Source organism: Oncorhynchus clarkii, chromosome 10 (genome assembly GCF_045791955.1).
Source record: "Oncorhynchus clarkii lewisi isolate Uvic-CL-2024 chromosome 10, UVic_Ocla_1.0, whole genome shotgun sequence".
Taxonomy (NCBI): domain Eukaryota; kingdom Metazoa; phylum Chordata; class Actinopteri; order Salmoniformes; family Salmonidae; genus Oncorhynchus; species Oncorhynchus clarkii.
Window position 1 is genome coordinate 25714404 of NC_092156.1, and position 25731 is coordinate 25740134.

The window sequence follows — 25731 nt, forward strand, 5'->3', positions numbered from 1 at the left end:
AAAAAAAAGCCAGACTACGGTTTACAAGTGCACATGGGGACAAAGATCGTACTTTTTGGAGAAATGTCCTCTGGTCTGATGAAACAAAAATAGAACTGTTTGGCCATAATGACCATCGTTATGTTTGGAGGAAAAAGGGGGGTGTTGGCAAGCCGAAGAACACCATCCCAACCGTGAAGCATGGGGGTGGCAGCATCATGTTGTGGGGGTGCTTTGCTGCAGGAGGGACTGGTGAGCTTCACAAAATACATGGCACCATGAGGAAGGAAAATTATGTGGATATATTGAAGCAACATGTCAAGACATCAGTCAGGAAGTTAAAGCTTGGTCGCAAATGGGTCTTCCAAATGGACAATGACCCCAAGCATACTTACAAAGTCGTGGCAAAATGGCTTAAGGACAACAAAGTCAAGGTATTGGAGTGGCCATCACAATGCCCTGACCTCAATGCTATAGAAAATTTGTGGGCAGAACTGAAAAAGCGTGTGCGAGAACGGAGGCCTACAAATCTGACTCAGTTACACCAGCTCTGTCAAGAGGAACGGGCCAAAATTCAATTAACTTATTGTGGAAGGCTACCCAAAACGTTTGACCCAAGTTAAACAATTTAAAGGCAATGCTACAAAATACTAATTGAGTGTATGTAAACTTCTGACCCACTGGGAATGTGATGAAAGAGATAAAAGCTGAAATAAATCACTCTCTCTGCTATTATTCTGACTTTTCACAATGTTAAAATAAAGTGGTGATCCTAACTGACATAAGGCAGGGAATTTTTACTAGGATTAAATGTCAGGAATTGTGAAAAACTGAGTTTAAATGTATTTGGCTAAGGTGTATTTATACTTCCGACTTCAACTGTATATCCGAATTACCTATATAAATGGCTTTAAAACGGAAACCCTGATACATTTTTAACTTGGTTTCAGAAGTGGTTCTGAAAGGTCATGACATTTTTTTTTTTTAATCACCCCATGTTGTACCATTGACATTAGAATGTTGGAAGAAGCTTAGCCATAGAATTCCATGTGATGGGGTAGCTATGTTTTGGGATTTTTACTTTGGTAATAGAAGCACCAAATTACACACACACAGCTTAAACAGGTTTTTAAAAAGATTTGTAGATACAGGGCCATCACAGAATTCACCCATTAACCACACAGAAGCTTTTTTCCAATATGGCCACCATACAACTCAATTGGGTCTTATTGGACAATTTTGCTTGACATATCTGTGTGAAATATTTTAGTATGCCCAGAAATATCTTAAAATTGTCATAGTGACATAGAATACACAACCACATGAGCTAGGTGTGCCGGACATATAAAGTTGTTAAATTATTCACATAACTGTTGTAAGAATGATTTTACTGATTTCTGAAGATGTAATGATTAATAATTGCCATTTTCATCTTCAAACATGTAAAATTGATATCTACATGTGAATAGTCATGGATGTGAGCTGATTAAAATGATCAATGTTATCTTAGTAGCTGTTTTCATTATGAGGACCATAAACCATGCCCTGTTCATGCCATTACAATGTACAGTAGTAAAATCCAATGTTGGGCCTTTTGAGGCCCATTATATTACTTTTAGTAGTCTAGTAACAGACCAATCTGCTATGGCCCCATAGTAAGAATGCATTTTAATTTAGATAATGGTTTTCTGCTCTCATCATCAGGTTAAAACGTGTAGGCCTTCCAATGGAATATTACATTGTAATGTTTGCGGCAAGTTTCTAGTTCTCTGTTTTATGAAAACAGTTAATAGGATAACATTGAACATCATTTTAATCAGCTCAGATCCATGATTATTCACATGTACATGTCAATATTATGTTTGAAGATTAAATATTGCAATTCTTTATCAAATCTTCAGAAATCAGCCATTTAGATAATTGTTGTAAGAATGTGCCCAAAAGCTATGTGAATAATGTAACATCTTTATATATCTGGCACACCTGGCTTACGTGGTTGTGTATTCTACATCACTATTAACATTTAAGATATACTAGAATTATATTTCAAACAGGTATGGTCATGTGAAATTGTCCAATAAGACCCCATTGAGTTGTTTGGCAGCCATATTAGAAAAAAAGGCTTCTGTGAGGTTAATGAGTGAATTCTATGATGGCCCAGTTGTCTACAAATATTTTTTAAACCCTGTTCTAGCTGTGTGTGCCCATATTACAAAAGTTACAATCCCTAAACATAGCTGCCTCATTACAAGGAATAATGTGGGTAAGCGTCCAACATTCTAATGTCAATGGCACAATATGGGAGATTTTAACAATAGTTGTAGCGGGTGCTTTAAAAGTTGGTTATATTATATATCATTCAAAAGGTAATTTCATTCAAAAGGTAATTTCATGACCTTTCAGAACCACTTGTCAAACAAAGTTTAAAATGCACCAGGGTTTCTTTTTTAAAGTCATGTATACAGGTAATTATGATATGTACCCTAGAGGTCAACAGTCAAAGTTCTATTGATCTGAGCTTTCTGAAAATGTAACTGATGGATAACTGCCAATGATATATGATTAAAGGGTATATGAGAGCAATAACTTGTTGTATATGGACATTGTTAATCATAGGGTAAAATCCCTATGGGAAAAATGAATGGAATGGAGGGATGAAAGAAAGAGTGATACCACACAGAAAGCTATCATACTTGCACTGCTATCACATATTTTCCAACTCTGGGGACATACCCCTTTAAAGAAATCACTATTATCGGCCCAAGTGAGTCCAACTGCCCAAATCTGGGGGTCTGGCTCATGGATTATTAGAGGTATTTGCTATTCAGGACATTACTCCCATTTGGGAGTAAACTAGTAAGTAACATATTCCTAAATATACAAACACCACAGTGAGTATCAATAATATAAATGGGCTGACCAATACTATTTTTTTAGGGCAGCAGATATTGCTCCAAATGGACATTACCGTGCAACACAAAGGCAAATGGAATCAGATGGCATGAACCTGTCAACATTTAGTCCTTGGGGTCCTAGAAGGCCTCGCTAACCACTAGGACAAGCCAGTACAAGCTCATGCTACAAAGGGAAGAAACAGATCCAATCAACCGTGATAAGCAAAATAGAGGACGAGGAACAGGCATATGTCAAACACTGCAAATCCACTGACTCTTTAGTACATACATTGAGTTGACAAAACATTATGAACACCTGTTCATTCCATGGCATAGACTGACCAGGTGAAAGCCATGATCTCTTATTGATGTCCTTTGTTAAATCCATTTCAATCAGTGTAGACGAAGGGGAGGAAACAGGTTAAAGAAGGATTTTTAAGCCTTGCGACAATTGAGAAATGGATTGTATGTTTTCCAATCAGGGGGTGAATGAGAAAGACAAAACTTGCTGGGTTTTTCATGCTCAGCAGTTTCCTTTGTGTATCAAGAATGATCCACCACCCAAAGGACATCCAGCTAATTTGACACAATTATGGGAAGCATTGGAGTTAACATGGGCCAGCATCCCTGTGGAACACTTTCGAAACCTTGTAGAGGACATGCCCCGACAAATTGAGGCTGTTCTGAGGGCAAAAGGCGTGCAACACAATATTAGGAAGGTGTTCATGTTTTGTACACTCAGTGTAGAAAATAACATCTCTCACATGAATAACAATTAATTTCAATGGCAGAGAAAGAGTATATAAATTAATTTACAGTGACTAAGGTTGTGATGATCTTATATGGGATCTTCTAAACATTATGGTCCACCACTGAATATTTCCCTGGTACTCAGAGAGATCAGAAAACAGTTGGAAAACCATTGGAAATAAATTGGATTAGTCACGCCCTAATCACTCCTAATGATACTGGATCCAGTGATCAAAGCCTGGGCTAAAGGTGAGATTGGGGCAAGTTTAGCTCTCAACTGACTGGACAGCATGGCCTTTCGCCACAACCACACACTCACAAGGGGGAATGGCAGTGGTCTCTCCATCATCAGGTCCAGCTTGGACCTGGTGGCCCTCCAGAGGTTAAACGCTGGCCAGCCATCTGATCCCAACCTCTTGTTTGTTTATGATAGTTTATCTGGGCGGCCTGGCTGAGGTGGCCGGCTGACCTGTCTGGTGGGCTGGCTGGGACAGGCTAGGGCCGAGAGGAGAGGATAGGGGGTTGTCAGGCCCCAGTGGGTGGCTTGGTCACTGAGGTGGGCAGCAGACTGATTGAGGAGTCTCAGCGAAATCCTGAAGATGAGGAGATAGTGAGGTGACCATTTCACTTGCAGTCTGATGAGTTCAGAAGGTCATAAACCTACTCTCCTCACCAACTGAAAGGAGCACATCATAGAAGCACAAGCATAATACTTGATTTAGATCATCCAAAGGTTAATGCATTCTAAAATGGAGAAGTCAATGATCTCATATTTATGACTTATCAATAGTCGTTGGATTAACATAAGACCAACTCGTCTCGTTCCACACAGCACCCCTAATTCTATACATTCCATTACACAACCTTTTCCATCTGCATTTTCATTAGTTAGTCGAGTGGTCGTGATGATGGATTATCAAAAGATGTTGAAGAGCAGATGATGTGCACGCGGCTGTGGTCAGGTCACCTGGTTGCCCAGGGTTCATCTGCAAGTCAAATATTTGTCCTGTCACATGGAGGTGATGGAAAAGGTGCATCTAAAAACCTTAACCTGAGGAGTGATGCCAGTTATGGCGACAAAACTGCCCTCTGTTTGTCCCAAGCCTTCACTAAGACAACAGGCTCAATACAGTGGATGGTGGACCATTAAAAATCTAATCAAATTTTATTTGTCACATGCGCCGAATACAACAGGTGAAGTAGACCTTACCGTGAAATGGTTACTTACGAGCCCTTAACCAACAATGTAGTTCAAGAAATAGAGTTAAGAAAATAATTACTAAATAAACTTGAGTAAAAAATAAAAAGTAACACAATAAAATAACAAGGCTATAAACAGGGGGTACCAGTACCGAGTCAATGTGCGGGGGTACAGGTTAGTTGAGGTAATTTGTACATGTAGGTAGGGGTAAAGTGACTATGCATAGTGTAAAAATAAAGAAGGGGGGGGGGGGTTGTCAATGAAAATAATCAATGGCCACCCGGACTAATTTTTCAGCAGTCTTATGGCTTGTGGGTAGAATCTGTTATGGAGCCTTTTAGACCTAAACTTGGCGCTCCAGTACCACTTGCTGTGTGGTAGCAGAGAGAACAGTCTATGACTTGGGTGACTAGTTTTTAAAAATACATTGGGCCTTCCTCTGACACCACCTAGTATATACAGTGGGGCAAAAAAGTATTTAGTCAGCCACCAATTGTGCAAGTTCTCCCACTTAAAAAGATGAGGCCTATAATTTTCATCATAGGTACACTTCAACTATGACAGACAAAATGAGAAAAAAAATCCTGAATATCACATTGTAGGATTTTGAATGAATTTATTTGCAAATTATGGTGGTAAATAATTATTTGGCACCTACAAACAAGCAAGATTTCTGGCTCTCACAGACCTGTAACTTCTTCTTTAAGAGGCTCCTCTGTCCTCCACTCGTTACCTGTATTAATGGCACCTGTTTGAACTTGTTATCAGTATAAAAGACACCTGTCCACAACCTCAAACAGTCACACTCCAAACTCCACCATGGCCAAGACCAAAGAGCTGTCAAAATACACCAGAAACAAAATTGTAGACAATTAGGTAAGCAGCTTGGTTTGAAGAAATCAACTGTGGGAGCAATTACTAGGAAATGGAAGAAATACAAGACCACTGATAATCTCCCTCGATCTGGGGCTCTACGCAAGATCTCACCCCGTGGGGTCAAAATGATCACAAGAACGGTGAGCAAAAATCCCAGAACCACACGGGGGGACCTAGTGAATGACCTGCAAAGAGCTGGGACCAAAGTAACAAAGCCTACCATCAGTAACACACTACGCCGCCAGGGACTCAAATCCTGCAATGCCAGACGTGTCCCCCTGCTTAAGCCAGTACATGTCCAGGCCCGTCTGAAGTTTGCTAGAGAGCATTTGGATGATCCAGAAGAAGATTGTCATATGGTCAGATGAAACCAAAATATAACTTTTTGGTAAAAACTCAACTCGTCGTGTTTGGAGGACAAAGAATGCTGAGTTGCATCCAAAGAACACCATGCCTACTGTGAAGCATGGGGGTGGAAACATCATGCTTTGGGGCTGTTTTTCTGCAAAGGGACCAGGACAACTGATCCGTGTAAAGGAAAGAATGAATGGGGCCATGTATCGTGAGATTTTGAGTGAAAACTTCCTTCCATCAGCTAGGGCATTGAAGACGAAACGTGGCTGGGTCTTTCAGCATGACAATGATCCCAAACACACCACCCGGGCAACGAAGGAGTGGCTTCGTAAGAAGCATTTCAAGATCCTGGAGTGGCCTAGCCTGTCTCCAGATCTCAACCCCATAGAAAATCTTTGGAGGGAGTTGAATGTCCGTGTTGCCCAGCAACAGCCCCAAAACATCACTGCTCTAGAGGAGATCTGCATGGAGGAATGGGCCAAAATACCAGCAACAGTGTGGGAAAACCTTGTGAAGACTTACAGAAAACGTTTGACCTCGGTCATTGCCAACAAAGGGTATATAACAAAAGTATTGAGATAAACTTTTGTTATTGACCAAATACTTTTAAAAAATCCTACAATGTGATTTTCTGGATTTTTTTTTCTCATTTTGTCTGTCATAGTTGAAGTGTACCTATGATGGAAATTACAGGCCTCTGTCATCTTTTTAAGTGGGAGAACTTGCACAATTGGTGGCTGACTAAATACTTTTTTGCCCCACTGTAGGTCTTGGCTTAGTGATGTACTGGGCCGTGTGCCTTACGGTCAGATGCCGAGCAGTTGCCATACCAGACCGTTATGCAACCAGTTAGGATGCTCTTGATGGTGCAGCTGTATAACTTTTTAGAGGATCTGGGGACCCATGCCAAATATTTTCAGTCTCGAGGGGAAAAAGGTGTTGGACCATGATAGTTTGTTGGTGATGTGGGCACCAAGGAACTTAAAACTCTCGACCTGCTCAACTACAGCCCCGTCAATGTGAATGGGGGCGTGTTCGGCCCTCATTTTCCTGTAGTCCACGATCAGCTCCTTTGTCTTCTTCACATTGAGGGAGAGGTTGTTGTCCTGGCACCACACTTCCAGGTCTGACCTCCTCCCTATAGGCTGTCTCGTGGTTGTTTGTGATCAGGCCTACCACCGTTGTGTCATCAGCAAACTTAATGATGGCGTTGGTGTTGTACTTGGCCACGCAGTTGTGGGTAAACAGGGAGTACAGGAGGGTACTAAGCACACACTTCTGAGGGGCCCCAGTGTTAAGGAACAGCATGGCAGATGTGGTCTCTACTCTTACCACCTGGGGGCAGCCCGTCAGGAAGTCCAGGATCCAGTTGCAGAGGGAGGTGTTCAGTCCCAGGGTCCTTAGCTTAGTGATGAGCTGTGTGAGTTGTATGGTGTTGAACGCTGAGCTGTAGTCAATGAACAGCTTACTTACATAGGTGTTATTTTTGTCCAGGTGGGAAAGGGCAGGGTGGAGTGCGATTGAGATTGTCATCTGTGGATCTGTTGGGGCGGTATGCGAATTGGAGTGGGTCTAGGGTTTCCGGGATGATGGTGTTGAAGTGAGCCACGACCAGCCTTTCAAAGCACTTCATGGCTACCGACTTGAGTGCTACGGGGTGGTAGTCATTTAGGCAGGTTATCTTCGCTTCCTTGGGCACAGGAATGGTGGTCTGCTTGAAATATGTAGGTATTACAGAATTACAGACTTGGTCAGGGAGAGGTTAAAAATGTCAGTGAAGACACCTGCCAGTTGGTCTTCGCATATTCGGAGTACACATCCCTGTAATCCTTCTGGCCTTGTGAATGTTGACCTATTTAAAATGTTTTGCTCACATCGGCTACAGAGAGCGTGATCACACAGTCGTCCGGAACAGCTAGTGCTCTCATGCATGCTTCAGTTTTGCTTGCCTCAAAGCGAGCATAAAAGGCATTTAACTAGTCTGATAGGCTTGCGACACTGGGCAGCTCGCGGCTGGGTTTTCCATTGTAGTATGTAATAGTTTTCAAGCCCTGCCACATGCAACGAGCGTCAGAGCCGGTGTAGTACAATTCAATCTTAGTCCTGTGTTGACGCTTTGCTTGTTTGATGGTTCGTCTGAGGGTATAAGCGTCCGGATTAGTGTCCAACTCATTGAAAGCTGCAGCACTAGTCTTTAGCTCGGTGCGGATGTTACCTGTAATCCGCGGCTTCTGGTTGTGATATGTAGGTATGGGTACTGTGGAGACGATGTCTTCAATGCATTTATTGATTATGCCGGTGACTGAGGTGGTATACTCCTCAATACCTTTGGATGAACCCCCAAACATATTCCAGTCTGTGCTAGCAAAACAGTCCTGTAGCGTAGCATCCGCATCATCTGACCACTTCCGAATTGAGTGAGTCACTGGTACTTCCTGCTTTTTTGCTTATAAGCAGGAATCAGGAGGATAGGATTATGGTCAGATTTGCCAAAAGGAGGGCAAGCTTTGTGTGTGGAGTTAAGGTGGTCTAGAGTTTTTTCCCTCTGGTTGCACGTGACATGCTTGTAGAAATTAGGTACAACGTATTTAAGTTTGCATGCATTAAAGTCCCTGGGCACTAGGAGCACCGCTTCTAGATGAGCATTTTCTTGTTTGCTTATACAGCTCGTTGAGTGCGGTCCTAGACCCAGCATCGGTTTGTGGTGGTAAATAGACGGATATGAATAATATAGATGAAAACTCTTGGTAGGAAGTGTGGTCTACAGTTTACCATGAGGTACTCTACCTCAGGCGAGCAATACCTTGTTTTAAGCTTAATACCATTGATCAACAGCATATCCACAGCCTGGAGTCCTATATAAGTTAAACCAAAAAGCACAAATACAATAATTAAGATCAGTTCACATGGTTTTAAAACGAGAAGATAATGAACATATTAACATGAAAATGTGTGTGAAGTTTGTGATAAATGTTACAAAATTGCATCCAAGAATTTTCTACGGAATGCTCTTCTTGAGGAGGTTCTGAGATTTATTTTTCAGACGACTTGTGAATCCAGGCCCAAATCATTTATACCACAAAATGAAAATTCCAATAAAAAAAAAAAGGAAATAATTTGAAAGACATTTACAATAGGGAAAAAAAAAAAAAAACTGTAGCTCTTGACAAATATTAAATAAAGATCATATGAGAAAACACTTTTCCATCAAGCAATTATCTCTGCAGTGCATATAAAACACTGCATCAATCATCTATTTGTTAATTTTCTTAGTCAGCATCCTCACTGAGGTAATGCCATACTTTCTGGTCCCGTCTTCACTTTGCGATGAATCTGGTTGTCATTGAGGTGATAAATAAAAAATTCTGTTCACTTCACTGATGGAAACATCCTTTAATCTGGGTATGGCCCTCTTCTGGCAATCATCTATCCGCTGACCTCTGGCATAGACATCTGTTCAAGACAATAAGGTAGGCTATAGGTTACAGTGAAGGTTACTAGACTAAGAGAGGCAGATATTAGAAAACCTAATAGAAAACAAATCCATGGTACAAAATCCTTTAGCGCTAAAAACTTCTAGGTAGTAAATACTGTCATCTGTTAGTCTAATTGTCTTGTGATATACAATTTTGGAGTTCAGTTTCCTTTCTCGGCCATGACTCACTACAAAATGTTTTTATTTTCATGTCAAATGGGACTTCTTGGTTTAAAACCAGGACAAATATATGAATTCACAACAATAGAATGATTGTAGAACTTTCCAGACATCTGGAGGAACCAGATGAACCTGATCACTGAATTAAGTTACAATGAAAATCAAGGGAAAACATTTCCGGCACTCAAAAAGGTCTGGTATACTGAAATCTTACAATGCAGATTATCACAAATTATACTTTCAGATCAGACATACAGTAATTCCAACTGACTGTATAGACATTGTGTCCATACAGTCAGTCTCCAGCTGCGTAATGCTAACCTGTTATGTTGTCCACTGAGCTGAGTGGAGCAGTGTTAATCATGTTCACCCCAAACAACATGACTATACAGACTACTACTGCAGCCAGCAGATAGATTGGCACAGCAACAGCCCAATACCTACAGAGACAGCAGACGGGATATAAAAAATAAACTCACTCAGGACCATCATGGGTAATATACAAAATACAGGTATCAAGGAAAAAGACTAGCAGATTGTCAATAAGTTCAGTAATGTAGCTCTACCTGATATAATGTATTATTTGTCTATATGGATTGTTAAGTAAATCATAAACATGTTCAGTGGTCTCATTTCGATTGACTTACTTTTGAGGCCAGTAAGTAAGCCCTATTGAATGAAGCCATTCATCTGGTACATAGGCCCACACCAAATACAAACCTGCAGAAGGAGCAGAAAAGGGTCAAAAACATAAAGTACATAAAACAATTCTGATTGACACTACATCTGAGAGCACATTTGGCATTTTCACATAGCCTACAGATAATAATATGGCATTGAATCCCCAACTTCAACAGTAATTGCCTTAAACAGACTAAACATAAAGGACATCAAATCAAATGTATTTATATAGCCCTTCGTACATCAGCTGATATCTCAAAGTGCTGTACAGAAACCCAGCCTAAAACCCCAAACAGCAAGCAATGCAGGTGTAGAAGCACATATGACTGGGACTTACAGAAGCCAAATTGTGAGCCAAGGAACAGAACAAAGCCGTAGATGGCTCTTTCTGGCAGGGGGGAGGGAGAATTTTCCACCATGACAATCTGAATCCACATAGAAAAGAGAGATGAGATAGAGTTAAATATAACACAGCGGAATTGATTTGTTGGTTGTAAACAGGCTAGTGTATGATTACATATATTCACCACAACATCAGCATGCTTCGTTCGAAGATACAGAGACGATGCGCTTTTTCGTAGGGCTAGGAAGGGAATCTTCTAACCATCTTCATTATTTTGTTTATCTACATTCCGGAAGTGGATGCTGGTAACTTTGTCATGTGACTTTGTCATGTGAACGTAAACTAGGAGGAACGATTCCACTAGCTATACCGTAAAAATGTATTAAAATAAAAAAGTGGTTTTAATTTAAGGTTAACCTTATGCCTATCTGTGTGGTTAAGGTTAGGTTTAAAATAACATTTTAAGAAGACACATTGTAGAAATAGGCGGGATTTATGACTGCGCTTATTTATGTATGTGTGATGTGGTTAGGAAACTAGCGGAGTAGAAATGCAAGGAACATGTTGCAAACCATAAAACAGATTTACAAATAATTTCAAGAAGTGAACAAAAAAAGCAAGTTGTGTGCACTGGCACTTATTTTTTTGTAGCTAGTGTACTTAATGGTCGTGGTGTCGAGATAAAGTAGCTGAATGTTGTCTCGCGGCAAAGCGAGGAAAGAACGTTGCGTAGTTGCTAGTAAGCGAGCCAACAAAACTAACGTTTGTTTCAAGGGAGGTTCGATGCTCCGGGCAATCAGATGCCCCCCGACTGTAGTTAGACAATGGCTCACTAGTTGGATGGATGTATAACTTTCCTGTCTATCATCAAGCTAACGTTATAGTTTGTTAGCTACTGGTAGGAAGCACAATACCAGATAACGTTAGCTAACTAACCCAGTTTGTTGTAATGTTAGCACTTAGCTAGATAAGTTTAGAGGCGGAACTGTCACTTTTAGCTAAAGTTAGTTAGCTCGTTTTAGCAGTCAATTAACATGTGGTACGTTCTTGGTAACGTTACATGTTCACTGAGTAATAGCTAGCTAGTTGGCATGTCGATATAACTAACTAGCGAACGTTAACTCATGCAATGTTAGTTAGCTACTGTGTATTGTCATGATGACATGATTCTTGTTTCAGACTTACCAAAATGTCAGACACTCAGTGTGTGGTGGTTGGGAATAGGTATTGGGGCTGGACAGGTGTGACCCAGACCCTTCACTGTTGGAGACTACAAACATATCCATTCAGAGTGGGGGTGGCGATTGAGGATCGAATGGGATTTGGGGGGCGGCTATGTTAATCTGTATAACTCAAATTCTGGTTTTGGTGCAGATGATAAATATGAGCGATGGAATAAAATCCCTGTCAGTTTGAAAAAGAAAGCTGCACAGTTGATGCATGTATCTGCCTTTTGGTATCACATTCTGCTTTGTCGAGAGAATCACAACACCACATGCTGGGCTGTGCAAGTGGGCTTCCTAGATTCAAAGTAAGAATTAGTTTGAGAGTAATTTAACTCCCTGCCACACATTTATTCCTTAGTACAGTGTGTTAAGACTCAAGTTCTCATTTCACCTTTCCTTCTCTAGTGTCAGCAATGACTTGAGTGAAGAGACTGCACACTCATGCTGTCATTTGTTTTCTCTTCCAGTTATTAGAAGATCAGACAAGGCATATGATCTGGATAAGCAATACGTTTAACTTGGTAAGTGGAATGCATGCCTTTGCCCCCCCCCCCCCCCCCCAAAAAAAAGCAAATATGATGCATAATCACTGCTTCCACTTGCTCATATCTTACTCCATTTTTAGAGCAACATGGTTTCTTGCCCCTCTATTTTCTATTAAGGAAGTATCCACGCAGCAAGGTAATTATTCATAAGAATACAATAATGTTCTCTTCATGCCTGGGAAATGGGGCACAATGCTCCTTAGTGTTTGTGGAAGCCAAAGGGTAGGGTGCCCATCTTCATTGGTTAAGAACTCCTCAGGAGTCTATTTATACCCTGCTGACCTGGTAATACCCAGGAGAAAAGGAAACCAGAATGTCCTGTTTGGTGGTGGTAAATTTGAGTCGCTGCTTTCATTGGAGTCATTCGTCAACCTGATTTGTCACATGGAATATCTAGCAACTTGATGTGCATGAATTTCCCATTATCACCCATTGCCAATTGGTGTGTTGTCCCTAGCGCTGGGCGATATGGCCAAAATATAATAATGCCATCATTCTGAAAAATATTGTGATATTTTACATTTCTTAATAGTAAAAGTTAAAAATATGCTTAGTATGTAGCACATGACCTTAACATGGCATCAAATTAATAGTAAGTGGTTTTAATGGGCTTTCTTCACTCTGTCAGTTTGGTCAAAACAAAATCAAAGTATTCTTATTTAACACTATCAAAATACCTTTTATAGTGGGTGTTGTAGAATTTCATACCGGTATGTGGATCCATACCGGTATACCTTAGAATACAATATATCGCCCAGCCCTAATTGTCTTATGACGATGGTAAGGACTAAATCAGTGTTTTGTTGATTGTTAACTTTCTGGTCAGCATGTGCTCGAGGCCCTGGATGACGCGATATGCTGGCTGGAGCAGACAGGAAAGCCCCGCATCAAGCAGCAGGTTCAGGAGCTGGGCCCCAGAGGGAACTGCTTTGCTGCTCTTCAACTCATCTTCGCTGAGTGTAAGAACCACTGAGTTAGACAGTGTCCTCCATTGCTGTTCATATGGTGATCTGATGATGTACTGTGACTGTTTGAGCCTCAGACCAATCAAATCAAATTGATTTATATATATATATCTTACATCAGCTGATATCTCAAAGTGCTGTACAGAAACCCAGCCTAAAACCCCAAACAGCAAGCAATGCAGGTGTAGAAGCACGGTGGCTAGGAAAAACTCCCTAGAAAGGCCAAAACCTAGGAAGAAACCTAGAGAGGAACCAGATTATGAGGGGTGGCCAGTCCTCTTCTGGCTGTGCCCGGTGGAGATTATAACAGAACATGGCCAAGATGTTCAAATGTTCATAAATGACCAGCATGGTCAAATAATAATAATCACAGTAGTTGTCGAGGTTGCAACAAGTCAGCACCTCAGGACTAAATGTGTTTTTATAGCCGTCTTTGACACATTATTAACCCATTGATGCCCAGGCAGGGTTTAGTGGTAGTTAGCATAGAGGGTTGAAAGGTACAACATGGTAGGTAGGTTAGAGGCTGAAAGGTTACTTGGCAATAAAATGTCACATGGTTTATCCTACTCTGGAAACTTGGTTAGCAGTGAATGTGTTCCAATATGAACCTCATTAACCTCTTCTCTCATCAGATGCTCACTATACACAGGCCATTGGAGTCAGTAGAAAAAAATGTATGCGAGAGCTTGCACAGGGCCCCTGCCAGTGGTTTATTGAGGTAAGAAGCCTATATATTTGATATTGTCATCCTTGAAGGGCCCAATGCCCTCGCCTAATTTTATCTAAAGATATAAAGATGGTCACAATTGTGGTACTGTTTTAGAAGATATGTCTTTTTGTAATGGACTAAGTTGATCTTTATGATTTACACCAGTAGATTAGCCCGTGAGGGGGGGTCCAATCTGGCCCACGGGTGACTTTAACATTTTTTTTATAAAAAAAATTAGAGAAAAAAACTCTGTACTTTAAAATGACTAAAACCAAATCAAAACTATGTACATGTGATGTTGGATCTACAGTGCCTATAGAAAATCTATACATTTTGCTGCCTTAATTTAGTCCCTTTTTAGATTTAATTATATGTTTTTCTTACAGATCTACATAACCTACTCCACATTTTCAAAGTGAAAGAAAGTTGTATAAAATGTTTTCCTAATTGTCTCGCTGAAAAATAAAACTATATCCCAGGGTTAGATTTTCAGAATACTGAGGTGGGTTTTCCTGCATCATTTTACCTGGGCTTTGCTTCTTTCATATTTATTTTGATCCTGAAACTCCCCAGTCCCTGCCCATAACATGATGTTGCTGCCACAATACTTGAAAGTAGAGTTCCACTGTTGTGTTGGATTTGATCCAACCCTGTAGTTTTTAATTTAGGCCAAAAAGTATATTTATTTGCTGTTTTTTCTTGCAGTATTAAGAGCCTTGTTGCGAACAGAATGTTTTAGTGGATGTTTTTTTTTTTAACACTGCTTCTTTTCACTTTGTCATCAAGGCCAGTAATATGGAGTGATGTTACGCACGCCTCTATGAAGAGGGAACGCAACACCCTGCTACAACTAAACTCTCCGTGAAGTGACAGAGGTATGAGTAACCGTAGGCGTGAGTAAGGATGACAACAGGCAGAATGTGGTACCGTTTACAAGGACTTTATTCCTTTACACGGTAATATGGGGAAAAGGGGCTGGACGGAACCAAAGCAAAGAAAGTAAATCTCAAAGCCCCCTCTCCTATCTTATCTGCCTACCCACTACTTACCTAATTTAGCACCACCTGGTGCCCTAACCAAAATACAGGGGGTGGTCCGCCCAGGTCTTACCTATTGTGCCTAGACAATGAATATACTACGGGTATATGTATGCCCGCGGGCCTCTTGCCTAAACACTCCCAAGGTGCCTTCCCCTTTCCCCCTGGGAACAAATGAAACAGAAAAACAATTTCACAAACAAACTAAGAAACAAAAGACATCAAATAAGCTCTACCTGAGCAATAAACTCACAAAACATACCACTTCCCAGCAATGAACCCCCAGCAAATCAACCTTCAGCAAAAATCAACCTCTAGCAAAATCTCTCTATCACAATCACTCTCTATCACAATCAATCACTCTGCAATGACCTCCCAGCAATGAACTCCCAGCAAAATCAACCTCCCTCCTGAACAGAACACTGGCTTTTATATAGCTTCTGAAGGAATGGGTAATTGGAGACAGCTGTGTCTTAACAAGGGGGCAGGGTCAGCTCTCCAATTAGCCATGGAGTCGACCAATCAGCTGCTTGAGGGATTTCAGGAAGCTATTTCCTGAAATAAACACATGCAAATACACAAACTACAACACATAATCTGGGGAACGTAACAAGTGAGTACAGTGTTGTTGATTTGTTTGTATTTTCAAGTATTGTGGTGGCAGCATCATGTTATGGGTATGCTTGTCACCGGCAGGGACTGTGGTGATTGTTAGGATGAAAATAAATATGAAAAGAGCAAAGACCAGGTAAAAAGGAGGATGGAGACTTATCCAATTATGGTATTACAGATATAAAAAAAAAAAGTAAAGTGAAAGAAAGTAAAACAAAAATATATTTTTAAATGTGGGTGTTTAGGTCTATGGGAAAATAATCTAATGTAATCCCTTTTTAGATGTAATTTTAAGGCTATAAAAAGTCAAGGGGTGTAGACTTTTTCTGTAGGCACTCATTCATAATTTGTTTTCTTTTGACTGTGTCCAGCTTGCTAATAATTAGCTAAATGAAAGCTAGCCTCTTTGATGTTAAGTCCCCAATATAGTGAACTTTGAGCAGTTCTGGACTGGTTCAGACTGACATTTTGGTGTACAAAGCGCTCTGTGAATGTTATAGGGTCCAGTGCCTTATAGTGCCAGAAATCCCCATCGGTCCGCTCTTCGCTGCCACTCTGTTGGCGGAGCTGACCTTAAAGTGTCAGGTTTCCCACCCAACGTTTGCGTAGGGAGTGATGTCACATTTTCTGACCTATCCAGGCAAAGAATCGATTTGCTCTCCCTCTGAGCGGCGGAGCCCAGCCTGGGAGACGGCATATGAAAGGGGACAGTCTAGCAACTCCCAACAGTTGTGGTTTCATCGCTGTGACGTTCTCAGCTGGGGACAAAATGTATTTGTGCACTAAGCTGAAGTAACCAATCTGTAGTAAGTCGTTTATCATTTGGTTGTTGCTATATTTAGAAAGCATTTGTCATATTCCACTTTTGAATAGATTACATTTTTTTCAATATTTTCATAATATTTTTTCTATGTACTTGAGTTTGTCCTCAAGTGAGTAAACCTCAGCAATTGTGTAACTATTTTCACCAGAAAGGTGAGGTCCAGAACTATGCAGCATTACTAAGTATTGTTTATGGCCATCTCCATTTAGGGGGATATCTGTTTTGCGTGATCATTCAGTCATTCAAATTCGGAAATTGATGGGTGAGAAAATGTAAACAATTTTCAGTACGGCCCTCCCTCCAGACTGCGCTGAAGACCGACTGCGGCCCCCGGGGAAAAATTAGTTTGATGCCCCTGATTTACATAAACCCTCCTCTGGATTTACATTACATTTATGTGTTGACATATGTTTTCTATTTCAATTTATTTTAAGGTACTTTTCCCCTTATTTCCTCAGAAAAGTGAAGAGATGAAGGCTAAAGGAAGTGATCAGTTTCAGAAAAAGAAGTATGATGCAGCAGTCAAGTATTTCTCAAAAGCCATCAAATATCAGTAAGTGATATTTTTTGTTTTAAAGGCCAAATGCAGTCACATGTGATTGTCCTGTTTTATATCTCTCTCTCTCTCTCTCTCTCTCTATCTAGAAGTTTGATGTAGAGCTTGGATCAATCAGAACCTCCCCTAATTGCCGTCTACAGGATTGGTATTCTTAGTTGACTTTTTCCACATTTTGTTACATTACAGCCTTATTCTAAAATAGATTACATCTAAAAAATATATATATATATATATATCTCACCAAATTCTCCCGGCTGTACCCAGGGTCCCTTGCCATCCAAGATCTCCTCCCAAGTCCAGGAGTCTTAAACCCGCTGCTCCTGGGTACCACGCTGCTTGGTCCGGTTGTGGTGGGGGTTTCTGTAACTCTCGTCCTCTTCTTCTGACGAGGAGTCGCAAGGATCGGACCAAAGCGCAGCGTGGTAAGTGTTCATCTTGATTTTTAATACGAATTGTGAACACTGAAACAAAAACAATAAAACGACAAACGAACAGTCCTGAACGGTGAAATAAAACACAGAACAGAAAATAAACACCCACGAAACACAAGTGGGACAAGGCTACCTAAGTATGATTCTCAATCAGAGACAACTAACGACACCTGCCTCTGATTAAGAACCATACCAGGCCAAACGCAAACACAACATAGAAAACGGAACATAGACAACCCACCCAACTCACGCCCTGACCATACTAAAACAAAGACATAATAAAATAAAATCGATCCTGCTCCAGAGTACAGGCCTCGGTGTAACGCTCATTCCTTCAACGATAAAACGCCAATCCGACCATTACCCCTGGTGAGACAAAACCATGACTCGTCAGTGAAGAGCACTTTTTGCCAGTCCTGTCTGGTCCAGTGGGTTTGTGCCCATAGGCGACGTTGTTGCCGGTGATGTCTGGTGAGGACCTTCCTTACAACAGGCCTACAAGCCCTCAGTCCAGCCTTTCTCAGCCTATTGCGGACAGTTTGAGCACTGATGGAGGGATTGTGCATTCCTGGTGTAACTCGGGCAGTTGTTGTTGCCATCCTGTACCTGTCCCGCAGGTGTGCTGTTCGGATGTACCGATCCTGTGCAGGTGTTGTTACACATGGTCTGCCACTGCGAGGGCGATCAGCTGTCCGTCCTGTCTCCCTGTAGCGCTGTCTTAGGCGTCTCACAGGGACCCTGGGCATCTTTCTTTTTAGTGTTTTTCAGAGTCAGTAGAAAGGCTTTTGTGTCCTAAGTTTTCATAACTGTGACCTTAATTGCCTACCGTCTGTAAGCTGTTAGTATCTTAACGACCGTTCCACAGGTGCATGTTCATTAATTGTTTATGGTTCATTGAACAAGCATGGGAAACAGTGTTTAAACCCTTTACACTGAATTTTTCCGAATTATCTTTGAAAGAGTTTCTGAAAAAGGGACGTGTCTTTTTTTGCTGAGTTTAGTTGCAAAGTAGCTAAAAAAAGTAAGTAGTTGCTAAAGTTGTCCTTGAGATTCGAACACACAGCCTTTTGGTTGGTAGACCTTTTAGTTTTTTGCCTCAAGTAACATTTTATGTCTTGATGCACCCATTCCGTTAGCGGGATAATTTTCGTCAACATCCGCTGAATTGCAGAGCGCCAAATTTAATTGCTAAAAATATTTAATTTTCATTAAATCAAAAGTGCAAATAGCAAAACACAGCTTAGCTTGTTGTGTCAGATTTCAAAAAAGCTTTTATGTAAGGACATCTCTCTCAGCAGACAAAACATTACAAACAGCTAGCAGCCAAGTAGATTGGTCACAAGTCAGAAAAGCAATAAAATGAATCGCTTACCTTTGATGATCTTTGGATGTTTGCACTCAAGAGATTCCCAGTTACACAATAAGTGTTCCTTTTGTTCCATAAAGATTATTTTTATATCCAAAATACCTTGAGCGGTCACTATCTATCTATCTAGATAGATAGATAGATAGTATCCGTAAAGTTCGTAGAAACATGTCAAATGTTTTTTTAATAATCAATCCTCAGGTTGTTTTTACAATATATAATCGATAATATTTCAACCGGACTGTAGCTTCTTCAATAGGAGAGAGAGAGAAAATGTCTGCTCCAAGCTGTTGCGCTTGCAAAACGCTGCTGGCACCCAGCCATCCAATGACGCGAAGTGATCTTTCTCGCTCATTTTTCAAAATAAAAGCCTGAAACTATGTCTAAAGACTGTTCACAACATGTGGAAGCCATAGGAAAATGAATATGGTTGATATCCCTTTAAATGGAGCAAAGGCAGGCAATGGAACAGAGAGCTTTCAGGAAAAACAGCACTTCCGGGTTGGATTTTCCGCAGGTTTTCGCCTGCAATATCAGTTCTGTTATACTCACAGACAATATTTTGACAGTTTTGGAAACTTTAGAGTGTTTTCTATCCCAATCTGACAATTATATGCATATTCTAGATTCTGGGACTGAGAAATAGGCAGTTTCATTTGTGTATGTTTTTGTGTACGTCAAAATACTGCCCCCTACACTCAACAGGTTTTAAGTAAACCTACTAAACATAAGATATCATACGAATATTGATGTCCCGGATTTACATTTAGTATGTCTAGTCTGTGAAACCAGGCTGTATGAAAAGATTGAGTTGATATGTCCTGCCATTTGTATAGTCCGGGAGATTAAATAGGCAAACACCTACTTAATTGACTAATTTAATCAGGTGTGCTTGTACATGGTTACAATAAAAATGTGTACTGTTGGGGGTACTTGAGGACTAGGGTTGGGAAACTGCTGTAGCCTACCCATGCTCTCATATTTTACATAAACTACAGGTCTATTTACTGTGTTGGCAGAATGTTTGATTATTTAGCAATAATTTATGATGTATCTGTGTCCGTTTCTGAAATAGAAAACAATTACTAATTGTCGTGGACTTGTCAGCAGAACGTTTGAATCAACTTTTTCCCCAACCTAAATATGATTAACTGCCTGCGAATTCTTAAATATTTTGGGGCAGGCTACAAATATAATGCAATTACAGTAGTTTTATTTCTCGTTTTTGTTCTGCCTGACATTATAGTAAGCCTACTACTGATAGCCTATTCATTACTGCATTGTTGCGAAAGAGCAAAAAAAAGGCATTTCACTGTACTTGTGGACGTGACAAAAACGTAACTTGATACATAGGCCTACTTCAATGTAAAAGATCAGCTGTTAATTTTGACTGTATACTGGTATAAACCATGCTGTCTATAAGGTTGCAAAACTTGAAATACAGGTCTACTTCTAGGTCCAATTAAATTAGATGCACATGGTAATTTGTTGTATGGCCCCCTCCCCCTCTGAATGGCACACATACACAATCTATGTATCAAGGCTTAAAAATCCTTTAACCTGTCTCCTCCCCGTCATCTATACTGATTGAAGTGGATTTAACAGGTGACATCAATAAGGTAAATGAAAGAGCAAGTGTTCCTAATGTTTTGTACACATTGTATATTGAAGAAAATAAGGAGAAACTACAGGCCTGTTTATTATTATAGTTACATGAAACTTAAAGTCATGCAATGTCATCAGATCATGTTATTATGATGATTGATCTCACCCGACAGCGCACCATGAATTCATTGGTCTTGCTCAGGTCTTTAACCAACAAAGAGTGCTTCATGTCACAAGTGGGTGTACTGACAACAAACACCATACAATAGCAACAATTGTAACAAGGCTTTTGTGGATACAAATCAGACTTTGTACCTTACAAGATATTGTCAGAAGAAACAGGCACATTGATTGTTGAAAGCCTGGCTTAAAATAAAGCTGGATACTTTTCCAGTGATGGAAATGAGACTGACAAGTCACCTGCCATAAGGTTCCTCTCATCAGTACTCACTGTATTCTAATATTAGACTCAGTACAGAGCCTCCCCACTGTCCTTTGAAAGCCTTGCTTATTCTGGAATAACATTTAAAAAAAGTTAATCTACTAGCTAGTGTCGTTTCAAAAGATCCAAATTTGGGTTTCCAAGGGTAAACACTCTTATTGGACAAAAATGAAGCCTGTGAATACAAGAAGATGTAGCCTATTAGAGATTTTATTTCCCCATTCAAAACAACAACAAAAATTATGCTCAAGCATTGGGCTATAACAAATGTCAGTCTACACCGCATCAATTTTGCAGACAACAGAGAGCATGTCTAGGTACTTTCTGCAGCTTGAATGATTCAGGGGACACTTTTTTTAACTACAGAATGTCCCGGTATTTTTACTCCAGCAAAATTTAAATGACAGCCCTTTCAGCATCTCTGCTAAAAAAATATTATTTCATTGCATACATCTGCAGTGAAAAACATTGAGAAAACATTGTCTTCACTTTAGTTTATTTTTGTGGTTTCCTTAAGACTACACAACTGACTGGAACAAAGGAAGTGTCAATCTGTGCCTCTCTTTGTCTATAATTACACCTCATTAGCTACATTAAGCTGCAGATACAGAGAGGTTTACAATCACCGTTTTAGTTTTTTTTCCAGGTGGCATGACAATAAAAGGGGTCTTTTAAGTCCACAGGTGATAAGCGTGAGGCTCGGATTCATTCCTTCTATTATTTCACTCTTCACCACAGTGTGAACCAGAACGATTCACTCTACTAAAACAAACAATTGGAAAACGAGGCAGTTTTACATTGCACCAACTTAACTGTGCATAGTGGTAGAGAGTGTTCACCCCTTGGACATTGGGTGCTGAAGTTTGCACTTTTTCTTATAAGTTTCCTAATCTCAAACAATTTGTTATTCTTCAATTTGCTAGCTCAATAAGTAAGATGGCTAAGAAAGTGACCGAGCCGGGTTCTCTGAAAGATACTCACGATTTATGTGTAGTTTGTCTCGGCTTGGAACATGCTCAGGGAGCCCTTGTTCGAACCAGTCTGTGTACGCATTGCCACCTACTGCGTGCGAACTCCATGGAAAGACGTGTAGCATTCTTGAGGAAACTTGGAGTTACCAACGGCGACTTTCCTTTTCCGGATGCCGATACCTCGGCTGAGATGGAGGTGCAGGAAGCCGGAGAGAGACTTGGGGCTGTGGTCGGAACAGGTGGAACTAGCATCCCAACAGGGCGATAGTGAGACAGCTGGTTACATACAGGGCCCAGGTTCGGATGACGACTTGGTGTCTCTGGACGGCTCCGGGGGGTTCTCAGGTGGCGAAGAGGACTTAGTTCCGGGACAGCCACCTCCTCATGCTATCTAACAAACAGTTCATATAACTGTGCCGCACGGCGGCTTTGTGTTTGGAGGTGAAGTGGCTGTGCCCAGCCCCGCGGCTGAAGTCATCAAGATTCGGTGGAAAGTGCCTGCTCCCTGTGACTGCCATAGTCAAGCACCACCATCCCATTTCCAGATTTTGTAGAAGAATTGACAACAACCTGGTCCAACCTGAATTCAGCTAACCTGATGCAGCATGGGTGTGCCACCTTCATGGATCTGGAAGGGATGTAGGGGGCAGGGCTGGTGCACCCGCCTCTGGTGGATGGCAAGCTAACTGGCTACCTAGCTCCGTTGGCTAACAAGGGCGTGGGTTATGAGAATCCTACGCTCTCTAACAGGAACTGTCTCTTTTTGGCTGCTCAGCTGGAAAAGGTTTATCGTGCAGAATGGGTGGCTGCCCAATCCTTTTCATCTGTCACTATACTGCAGGTCTACCAGACAGAGTTGCTGGAGGAGCTAGGCACGGATTTGGCCGCAGTAGAGCCCCATGGGTGGCACACCCTCGCTACATATTCGTGGCTCCAGGTCATCTACAAGTCCATGCTAGGTAAAGCTCCGCCTTATCTCAGTTCACTGGTCACGATGGCAACACCCACCCGTAGCACGCGCTCCAGCAGGGGTATCTCACTGATCATCCCTAAAGCCAACACCTCATTTGGCCGCCTTTCCTTCCAGTTCTCTGCTGCCTGTGACTGGAACGAATTGCAAAAATCGCTGAAGTTGGAGACTTTTATCTCCCTCACCAACTTCAAACATCTGCTATCTGAGCAGCTAACCGATCGCTGCAGCTGTACATAGTCTATCGGTAAATAGCCCACCCAATTTTACCTACCTCATCCCCATACTGTTTATATTTATTTACTTTTCTGCTCTTTTGCACACCAGTATCTCTACCTGTACATGACCATCTGATCATTTATCATTCCAGTGTTAATCTGCAAAATTGTAATTATTCGCCTACCTCATGCCTTTTGCACACAATGTATATAGACTCTCTTTTTTTTCTACTGTGTTATTGACTTGTTAATTGTGTACTCCATGTGTAACTTTGTGTTGCTGTCTGTTCACACTGCTATGCTTTATCTTGGCAAGGTCGCAGTTGCAAATGAGAACTTCTTCTCAACTTCTCAAAAAAAAAAAACTTTTTTCTCTTTTGAAGGTCCTTTGGGGGGCACCTTCCGGAAGGCCGACAGGCAGAGCTCCGCCGGCTAAGCGAGCTGCCCCAGGGGCCGAGCCGGGCACCAGGTCGGACCAGCCTGGTTTCCAGGCGCAATGCCTGTCTGCCTGGTACAAGCGCGGCGTTGCTTCCAGGGGCGAAGTGAGAGATGGTCCTGCCAAGGCGCATCTAGCTCGGTGTGGCACGGCATTGGGTCCTCCCTTGTCAGCTGCCCCAAACATCTGTGGTGACAACAGTACTCCCATGACCTATCGGGGTACATCACAGATGGCCGAAGCCACCCCCGAACCCAGAGTGGACCAGGATTCAAACAAACATTTGCACCGAAATACATTGTTTCAACCCCATTGTTTTCAGGTTTCAGGAGTTTTTTCAGGAGTTCAATAAAACATGTCCCTCCACATTCAGACAAGGTTTTCAAGAGTGGTGGAGCTAAAAAAAAAAAATCTTCCAGTCATGCTCCCTCAGATGGCGGTTACGGGAGACTCGATGCCTGCTCCAATCAGTGGCGCGCATGAGCAGTTTCGCCCTGGATAAAGAGAAAATGACATTGGGGTACAGGCTACAATTCATTGTACGCCCCCCAAGTTTTTGCAGTGTCATCATGTCGACTGTTCCCTTGGCCTCAGCGCCAGTAGTAAGTGAGAAAATATCCTCCCTGCTCCAGAAATGGGCAATACGAGTGGTTCCTCTGTCGGAAGCCCAGTACGGCTGGTACAGACGGTATTTCCTGGTTCTGAACAGGGACGGGGGTTTACGCCCCATTCTAGACATGCGTGCCCTGAACAAACGTCTCAGAGTTCGCAAATTCAAGATGCTCACAAACCAGTGGCAGTTGCGATCCGTGCGTCCTGGCAATTGGTTCATCACCATCGACCTAAAGGAAGCGTACTTTCACAGAAAGTTCCTGCGATTCCATTCCAAGATGATAGACACGTTTTTGGTACTCCCATTCGGCTTGTTCCTCTCACTTTTCAAAGGTGGTGGAAGAAGCTCTGGCACCCTTGAGCGGCCAGGAATTTAGGGTATTGGCTGGTAGCAGCAGAGTCTAGGGAATGAGTAGTGTTACACACATCCAGGGTGGAGCAGTGCCCTCTTCAGGAGTGGAGACTACACCAGTGGGTGGTTGGCCAGATATGGGAGATAGTCGGCAGGGCAGACGTAGATCTTTACGCATCATGAGATAACAGTGTCGTTTATTTTTAAGCCCCCCCAGTTTCTGTTTTGCTAATTCATTTCGAGGTAAAGCAATCTCTAAGCAGCGGTTACCTCATTGGATTGTGGAGGCATATACAGTGCATTCAGAAAGTATTCAGACTCCTACCCTTATTCCACATTTTGTTACATTATAGAGCTTTGCACACTCTTGGCATGCTCTCAACCAGCTTCATCTGGAATGCTTTTCCCACAGTCTTGAAGAAGTTCCCACAAATACGGTGCACTTGTTGGCTGCTTTTCCTTCAACAGCTGTGTTGGATCATTGTCCTGTTGAAAAACAAATGATGGTCCCACTAAGCACAAGCCAGAGGGGATGGCATATCGCTGCAGAATGCTATGGTAGCCATGCTGGTTAAGTGTGTCTTGAATTCTAAATAAATCACTGACTGTGTCACCAGCAAAGCACCCCACACACCACACCTCCTCTTCCATGCTTCACAGTGGGAACCACACATGCAGAAATTATCCGTTCACCTACTCTCCGTCTCACAAAGACATGGTGGTTGGAACCAATAATTTCACATTTGGACTCATCAGACCAAAGGACAGATTTTCACTGGTCTAATGTCCATTGCTAGTTTTTCTTGACCCATGCAAGTCTCTTATTGGTGTCCTTTAATAGTGGTTTCTTTGTAGTAATTGCAGTAATAAGGCCTGATTCACACAGTCTCCTCTGAATAGTTGATGTTGAGATGTCTGTTACTTGAACTCTGTGAAGCCTTTACTTGGCCTGCAATTTCTGAGGCTGGTAACTCTAATGAACTTATCCTCTGCAGCAGAGGTAACTCTGGGTCTTCCTTTCCTGTGGCGGTCCTCATGAGAGCCATTTTCATCATAGCGCTTGATGGTTTTTGCAACTGCACTTGAAAAAAGTTTTAACGTTCTTGAAATGTTCTG

At 41.6% G+C, this 25731-nt stretch overlaps 1 protein-coding gene across 3 annotated transcripts; it reads right to left on the reverse strand.

Annotated features, from left to right (window-relative positions):
- Positions 1-9196: 9196 nt before the first annotated feature.
- LOC139418180 (phosphatidylinositol glycan anchor biosynthesis, class P) lies at positions 9197-12013 on the reverse strand. 3 transcript variants are annotated; one of them, XM_071167434.1, is made up of 5 exons: positions 11919-12013; positions 10728-10815; positions 10357-10429; positions 10031-10149; positions 9197-9507 (listed from the first exon to the last, which is right to left on the reverse strand). In XM_071167434.1, the coding sequence occupies exons 2-5, from the start codon at positions 10807-10809 to the stop codon at positions 9395-9397; spliced, it is 387 nt and encodes a 128-aa protein (XP_071023535.1). In that variant the 5' UTR covers positions 10810-10815; positions 11919-12013; the 3' UTR covers positions 9197-9394. The 3 variants fall into 3 exon arrangements, with proteins under 3 accessions (XP_071023535.1, XP_071023534.1, XP_071023536.1); XM_071167433.1 differs by lacking the exon at positions 11919-12013 and adding an exon at positions 10918-11039; XM_071167435.1 differs by lacking the exon at positions 11919-12013 and adding an exon at positions 10908-10979.
- Between the last annotated feature and the right edge of the window lie 13718 nt (positions 12014-25731).